This window comes from Glossina fuscipes, unplaced genomic scaffold (assembly GCF_014805625.2).
Source record: "Glossina fuscipes isolate IAEA_lab_2018 unplaced genomic scaffold, Yale_Gfus_2 1, whole genome shotgun sequence".
Classification (NCBI taxonomy): Eukaryota; Metazoa; Arthropoda; class Insecta; order Diptera; family Glossinidae; genus Glossina; species Glossina fuscipes.
Window position 1 is genome coordinate 26,910,916 of NW_023998415.1, and position 8,790 is coordinate 26,919,705.

Genomic DNA, 8,790 nt, shown 5'->3' on the forward strand with positions numbered 1-8,790 from the left:
AAATGTTTTTATTTTTATTTTTTTTTTTGTATCTTTTTCTTTTTAATTCACAATGTTTTCTTGTTCCCATTCCAATTATTTCGGTCGATTGCTTCGAATTATTAGCTATTAGTTTAATATTTGCTGGAGCAGCTTTTGCGGTTATTGTTAGCACCGCTTATGATCTTGCAATGCTGCCTATCAGAGCGACGTTGTGGATGCTTGGTGGCATGAAAGTCGCGTATCTTATTGGAGCGTTCAATAGCACCACGACACAATTCACGGCGTTCCTTCTTATTGTAATTCTATTTAGATACCGAATAAAAGTTATTAAAAACGTTCGAATATCGAAATTCTTGATAAGGTTTACCTTTTGCACTTGACGCTCTAAAAATTCTTGTTTCAATTGCGCAGCACTTTGACGATCAAGTCGCGAGGTATTCACTCTCGATTGTACGGCCTGAGAAGCATTTCATTTAATCGTAAGTCAATAGTAGTAGAAAAGCTAATCTTACCCTTGGAGCTTCTTCTGGAGTTTGTCTTGCTCGTTTTTGAGAGCCTTTCGTATCCTTGGTGTTAAGTTTCAAAAAACTTTCCATATGCTTTTCAGCCGACCTAATGCTATGATAAACTGACATGCTAATAATAAATAAAGACAAAATAAGCAGATAACATATGCCATCAAAAAAATTCCTTTTCTATATGTACAAGTTAGAGTTATATTGATGTTTACCTTGGATGCTCAATTAAGAGATTCTCAAAAGGTGACGTCTCCATGTTAATGGGACCAATAGAAGTGAAACATGGTGGTGGTGTTACAAACCAAGACTCGTCCATTTTCATATCAGTACCATAGCCGCTATTAGCTGCCGCATTGGCCGTCTCAGGCTGAGAGGCGACCACGTAAAGCGAGCGGCTAACGCAGCCATCAGCTGTAGATGCGGGGTCATAACAGCCACCGCCAACATTACGGGAAGAGCTTAATGTTGAGACACTTAAGCCATTAGCGCGGCAATTCGACGTGCGTGTTTTTTGCAAATAATTGCGTTGTTTCTGGGGACGTGGTCCGCCATATAAGGAATGGGAGTTAATATGCTGAACACGTCGTTGCTGCACCAACGAGTTTGAAGTTGCCAACGGCTTAGGCTTAATAACCTCAATCGACGTAGAGTTATCTCCTTCGGAATCGCTACCAGGAAGCGAAGTCTCATCCGCTTTTTCGTCTTCATATCAAATAAAGGGGAAAGATTCAAAAAAAATAATAAAAAATAATGAAACTAATAATTATACATTTATTTTGCAATAACTTACTCTCACTTCCTTTCTCAACAATAAACCATTCGTTTTCGTCAAAATCTTCGTCGCAACTATCGTTTGGTGTTAACTGTTTCGTTATAATTGGTGTGGCCGTACCGATTTTCGGATTTTTATTTTCACCTTTGCGCTTATTAGTTTGTTTATTGCGTTTATTTCTGCCACGTTTACTGACAATCGCATTTGCCGTACCTACGGCACCCGTAACCGAAGGTGTCAACGATGTCACTTCTATAGTATTAGCTGCATCACTTAAACCAATCGCACACTCGTCAATCGTTTGCCTTAAGTTGCCAACACTTTTATTAGCAGTCGCTAATTGATTCGTATCACTAGACGTTGTTGCAGACGTATTCGATCCAAAGAGAAACGTTGCAAGACTACTAAACATTATACGGGCGATACAAACGTTTTTCAAGACCTTAGACGACGCTAAGCTTTTAGCTTTACTCCTTACCGTTGAATGGACGCTTTATATCACTTTCGCAAAGCGGTTTAGAGTGAAACCCTGGTTAATACTTATTGTTTTTATTTATTTATTTATTTTTTTTTTTTTAATATCTTTTGTTTTTATATTTATTCTTTAATGAGATCAAAATTTATTTGTTTGTAGTGGTTTCTCTTTTTCACAGTTATGCTTCTTTCAGTCTTTAATGTTCTTCAATATTTTGTATTATCGTTTACGTGTAAATCACTTTTGCTCAAAACAATATCAATTCTCTGCAATGAAAAGAAACGCAAATTATTATTATTATTATTATTGATTGGAAAGCGTCCGAGAATACATTTGACTCCTTATAGTATTTACGACATATAATTAACTACTAAACTATTGTTTAAATTATATGTAGAAATACGGAAAACTATCATAAGATCGTTTTTACACTTGTACATAGCTCTGATTTAACCATTAGAGAGCTCATTGATGTTAGGATGCAATTTGAATGCAATGCAGTAGATTAAATTGTTTTAGCTACATTTGTCGTGTCTATCCGTCCATATGCACAAGGCAGAGAATTGAAATTATTTTCAAAAATGAGCCTAATATATAATAAATAAAAGAATCGCGTGAAGAAATCTCAAAGAAATTAAAACTTTCACTGCAGTTGGATTAATACCTTGCAATCTATGTGATACGGCAACAAGCAAGAGGTTAAGCAGAAAAAAAAAAAGAAAAAGCCCAAATTTTCACCGAAGTGAGGATAGCCCATCAAGATACCCCAAAGCTTTGCTAAAAAAAAAAAAAATAAATAAATAAATAAACTAAGTACTAAAATATTAAAAAATATTATTAGGAAGGAACCACACATAAAACAGACTAAGCCTTAATTACGATCAGAAAACCAAAAAAAAAAAAACTAAATTATTTGCTACAGTTACAGTGCAAGCTCTGAAAGAAGGCATTAGAGACATTACGTAACTCCACATTTTAGATAACTCTTGAGAAATGCCGAAACCTATCAGAAAATTCTAATTTCGCTACTGCGTCCAGAATTTATCGTCCATGTGTGCGGCTCATCTACATTATACGGAGGAGACCGTAGTTGGGGTGATTTTCACAGTGATAGAAAAGGGCTTTAGTAAGAAAGCTAACTTTTTCCGATAGGTTTAAGCGTCTTCTAAAACATATCAATAATTTGGACTTGAATAAGTTCGTTAAAACTTTTTTTTATATAATACTTTGTATATCACAACATCATGCATGCACTGTATGGTATATGATAACAATAAATTCCTTTTTTGATTTTTTATAACGTCAAGTATTTTGTTTTTTTTTTTTTTTTCTTTTTATTTACGTTTGTGGTTTTTTCTATTTTTGTTTAGCTTTTCTCATCATTTTGTTATTCTTTCAATTAATTACATTGGCAGAGGCGCGAACCAAGTGTGCAGATAGTCTATGTTTTAGCAAAGACAAAAATGTGGGCTACCTGCAGAGGGCTAATTTCACGCTAGTAAGTTTCCATACATTCATCTAAAAATTATAAGGTCAGGGGGTCACTGGTTATGAGAAAATTAGAATTTTCCGAGAAACTTTGAACAAAGTAGTACAAATCGAACTAGGTGAGGAGAAAGTGTACGTGTTAAAATGTGCCGCATGTAACGCATCTATAATAAAATGAAGAGAAAAGAGAAAGCCCTGGCACACGGTGAGCTCTTCATCAGGGCTAAGCAAAGGCGCATCCATCATAGTTTGAGCCAGTCACACGTCAAAGATATAAAATGACTCTCACAAGAAATGGTGTATGTAAAAGGTGTATATGGTTTCTGCCCATTCCTAACATATGCGTGTACACTTAAATAATACCAAGTAGTAATGAGAAAAAAGAAAAGGTGTCGATATGTCTATTAGGAAGAAGAGAAAGTAGTAGTAGAGGGATATATGTACACTTTGACTCATCTTCTTTTTGCGAATTGCCCATTGTACGGTTAAGAATTGGTCATCGTTTCCTTGTTCAACATTTTGCGAACATCAAAGTTCTTGTTTTCTGGCTACACTATTGACACTGTACACTTAATCCATCCATATATCGATTTTCATCATATTCCATATACTCGCAGTAAGTGCAGTGTTTCAATTTAAATAAAGAAGAAGAAGATATGCCTTATCGTATATTGTTTTTATGAGCCTATTGAGGGTATTATGCTAATCTGATAGAGTGGTGTGTGGAATGACATTTAAAAGGGAACTACAAATACGGGCACAGATATATCGTATCAAACACGAGTTTATTAAGAAATTCGAAAGACAACATCAGCATCATAATACACGTACGTAGTAAATACATATTCGTACACATGAACACATATGTACGTGTATATTAATCCACGTAAGACTAGGTACTATTAAAGTTTTCCATCGAAAACGTGAGTGAAAACAAAGGCAATTTTACTTCAAGTGGGTATGAACGAACTATGAATAGAATGATATTTCCTGCATATGTCGTTTAAATGTGTGCTAAATGCATAGTCATATACGTATATTGTGGTGATTGGTATCCCGTACTAGTGTATGCAAGCGACAGTAGGTGACATGAAACATGTACGTACAGCAGATAATTAGAAACATTTGGGCATAGACGCGCCTTCTACGAATGTAAAGATGTAAGAGTAAATGCATAGATATTCAAAGGAAAGCTTGATTACAAGAAATTCAAAATACAAAGAATGCATTATAAAGACAATGCTTTCACCTATCACAAATTGTCTATTCATTCGTAATATGAACATACTCAGCTTATCAGGTATATCTTTGGAAAGAGTCTAGAATTTTGTACCAATTCACTCACAATCGTTGCCGCCTCTTGTTTCAACTTCCACAAATGCGGACAGCTTGTACTCCTTCTCAACTACAGATTAAAATCATTTAAAAATTGTTCGCCTACTAAATGGTGGATGGTAGTTATCCGATTAACGTCCTTATTTAAGATTCTTATCAAGATTTTTTTACTGGCTTAAGTTATGCTTTAGAAAGCACAGATCATGATATTGTTGTGCCATTATATTACAGATCTGTTTAACATACAAACGCTTAGATAATAACACTGGATAATGATAGATATGGATAAGATCATGAAATGATGATAAACGATTTCCGATTACCCGATTCCTGCTTATCACAAGCGATTTTCAGTAATCGAGTCAGTTTTGCTTTTCACCCTTTTTCTTCTATAAAACGAAAAGCGAATCGAACGAATAACGTAGCGTTTTGACAAAATAATTGTGACATGGAGGGAACGAGGGATGAACACATTCAAAATTGATTGTCCGCTCGTCTAAGGGTAAGATGTGTAATTTGGCGTATCTTTTGAAATCACAAATGCAATAATGAAGTTAATACACTTTCATGCTAACGGGTATAGCACAGAAAAATTGGCGGGAAAAAGCACACATAACAAAAAGATTATAAACAATAAGAAAACTTTTATATGTATGTCAATGCATGCTGCTCATGCTCTTGCCATTATCGTAAATTGTAATAGAAAGAGTGTCTCTCGCGCTTCTCATTCTCTATCTCTTTCTCCTTTGCTCTCGCTCGCTTTCTACTTTAATGCTTCGGAGCACGTACCTATCTATATATATATATTAAGATGTTTGCTACACAGGATAAACATGTTTTCTATTATTATATTCTTTTCTTCTCCGTATCCACGCTATTGTTTGTCTGTTATGTTTGGTTGTTTGTTTATTGTGTTTGCTGATTTATATTTTAAGTTCAGTTTAGTTGTTATTATCATAATTTAATGTGTAATTAAATTTAATGCTAGTATTGTATACCATTCAAAATATAGGTTATCGGTAAAAATATTGTTATTTCTCTGCAACTATTTTTTTATTTTTTTTTTATATATTTTTTTTCGAATCGAAATCTCGTTAATTTATATATGTGTACAATTCTTATGGGAAATCATAGTCCGTTGTCTTAATTAATTTAAAAAAAAAAAAAAAAAAAAAAAAAAAAAAAAACCAAACAAATGATTTCATTTCACTTCTATTCAATTGGCACGTGATCTTCACATGATTACTTTGCAAAAGAAATATCGCAACAAATTAAAAAAAAAAAGAAATAAGAAGAAAACAAAAGTATATTCGTTACAAAGCCTTATAGCTTATCATTCGTTATATGCATGTAAGTATATTTGGCTGTGCAAGCAATAAGATTTTTTAATAAATAAAAACACAACAAAAAAAATTTTAAATGTCAGTAAAAAAAAGAAGAAGCATACTTTACTACGACAAAGAGCTATCAGTTAAATGTCATCAATTTTTTTAACTTATTCGATTTTTTTTTTTTTTTTTTTTTTTTAATCCATCCAGCATCCATCTACTCATCTACGTATGTACTCGGTATACATGCGCTTTAAACAAGTGTATTATTAATCGAAAATTTTTACATTTTGAAAAATGAGGAACCAAAAGCCATTTTAATTAACGTATGAAAACAGTTGTTGATAAAAATGCCAACTAAGAGAACTGAACTTGCCGTAGGATGTATACTGCTGTGCTTAAATATTCGTAACCCTATGTACAACAAATGCACAAAATTTGAAATGGTAAAGGAATTTGGAGTATCTGGAGTGGAATACAAGGGAATTGTCAAAGGGAGGTCTATATAGGACGTAACTATCAATTGTTGAATGACTTTTGAGGCAGAGAGGTAAAAACCAAGTCTTTGCGAGCATTGTAGGAAATGGTGATAAAATTCTTATAACAGCATCTGATTGATGACCGCACGCATGCTAAGAGACATGGCAAACGTTCCAAAAAGCCTACAACGGATTAAATGCTTGGTAATAAAGCGAATGTTGTTTTTCCTTCAGAAACACTATTCAGGAGACTCATGATTTTGGTTCCCGGCGTGATATACTCTTTGCAAACCTAGAAAAATAGTTCGTGTGTTCCCGCTGTAAACATAACATTGAAGTCATTTCAGAGCATTGAGAAAAGAGCGTATGAAGCAAATAGGAGAGCATATGTTGACAAGTAAGGATATTTTTTCCCCTAAACTTGATGACTTGTGAATCTATCCTCGCAAATGAGTTTTTTATTATTTGTTGATTTTGTAATTACTGTTAATATTCTTGATTGTTAGAGTTATGCGAATATCGGTGCGCTATCTATTATCTACAAGTTAGCAAATAAAGTTTACATGTCGATCGCATTAAGTTTTGTCAAAAACTGAACCCATAAATTCCGGCTATTGTCGATTCTTACTTACTTAACGTATTTAAAGACTGTGCAAAGATTAGTTTTTTTAGTGTCACTATTTATTGAAATTAAATTTTTTTTTTTCTACTCAAAAACTAGCATAGCTTTTCATTAATTTCTTGTCGCTTTTTTCTTTTTTTTTTTGCAAAAAAAAAGTTGACGTAATCTTTAACCTTGAAGCTATGCAAGAACGCTCTCACATACAGAATCTCTCGGTGCAATTGTATATATTGCACACATTCTGAAATCAATAGAAATTCTTTAAAATGCTTAATAATTCAAGAAATGGCAAATTTTGCTTTAAATCACGAAGTAATCGAAAAATAATTTACATTAACATGCTGGTGCCTGCTCAACAACTGGCCCGTAAACAACTGCACTTGAAGAAATGTGAATAATTTCAAGTAAATTTTAGATAAGATTTTTCTGTAAGCATTTTTGAGTCAGAGATAAGAGAGAAAGTTACATCCGTGTGATGATTTTATCCATCTTCCTTACTTATCACTTTAACGTAAACTTATGCATGAAATTTTAAAGCTGAACTTTTCTCGGTACAGAACTTTCAACCCATCGCAGAGGATATTTTGCAAAAGAAAAAAAAACTTTAGTTAGTTCAATATTTATTCGATTACAGTTTTTTTCAATTCTTGTAACCATTAGCCTTCCAATGAGGCGTAGCATATAGTTGGTTAAACAGATCGACAGACAGACATTGCTAAGTACTTGTGAAACAGTAGATTACGAAAATATTTTATAAAAGACAACTTACGAAACAAGAGCAACGCAAGATAAAAAAATGTATTAATTTTTTTGTATACCGATTATAACCGGCAGAAACACTTGACAACGTTATCGTCAATGTTTGAGATAATTTATTCGCGCCCACTTGCCTGAACCTCCGTCCTTCCTTCTATTGTTGGAATTCTATTTTATGCTCCGCTCCGTTGACACGTAAAGCTAAGAGCACAAATGCACAAAAGCTTCTAATTTAAATTAAAAATGATCCGATGATCCGATCATAAATATGCTAAAGAAATGCTTAAACGAGATTACTCAGGTTTCAATTTCAATCAATAACTTAAACCCTGTCATACAAATATATCATTGAATGGAAGATATTATTCTTACGCTAACTGTCGTTGCAAAGCATAAAAGTGTTCTCATAGCATTTGACCTCTGCATCGCAAGTGCCAGCAGCTTGAACAAACTTGAACGTACAAATAGTTTTAAACAACCATTAGTCGATATTATGAATTTTATAAATAATAAAAAAATAATAAAAAAAAATGCATTTAAAATTAAACTTAAATATTTCACATATGTCATATTATGTTACTTAACATGCATTTATATGAAAATTTTATTTATGCAATTATTTTAGAAAAAAATTTCTTAATAGCACAGAATACCTTAACAATTTCATGTTAATTGAATTAAGTAAATGTTGTGAAACATTTGCAAAGTTTTGATGTTCAGATCATCTTTGGAGATAACCAAAACTATCACTAAGTTTTGATAATGATTGTTACTTGAGACGTGGGCAATGCTTTGCTAACATTTGAATTGAAAATGAGGTTCTATTACAATACTATACGTACATACATACATGGACGTCTTCAATGTATTTTGGCAAACGCTTGACATTATAAAGAAAAATGTCTGTGATGTTATAATGTACAAGATAATTAATGTTTATTGGCTTACATGTATTATATAAAATATATAGTTAGTTATATATATGTTCTTATATGTTTTTTTTTTTTTTTTTTTTTTTTTTTTTTTTTTTTTTAA

The 8,790-nt window shown here is 32.8% G+C and overlaps 1 protein-coding gene across 2 annotated transcripts in view; it reads right to left on the reverse strand.

Moving 5' to 3' along the window:
- Positions 1-17: 17 nt before the first annotated feature.
- LOC119632720 overlaps positions 18-8,790 on the reverse strand; it is a 31,855-nt gene continuing 23,082 nt past the window's right edge. For both annotated transcript variants that reach the window (XM_038025794.1, XM_038025793.1), the window contains exons 2-6: positions 1,291-2,013; positions 713-1,202; positions 495-618; positions 350-439; positions 18-284 (exon numbers count right to left, since the gene is read on the reverse strand). In XM_038025794.1, the coding sequence (XP_037881722.1) occupies positions 114-284; positions 350-439; positions 495-618; positions 713-1,202; positions 1,291-1,684 (1,269 nt within the window). In that variant the 5' untranslated portion in view covers positions 1,685-2,013 and the 3' untranslated portion in view covers positions 18-113. The remainder of the gene's footprint in view (positions 285-349; positions 440-494; positions 619-712; positions 1,203-1,290; positions 2,014-8,790) is intronic.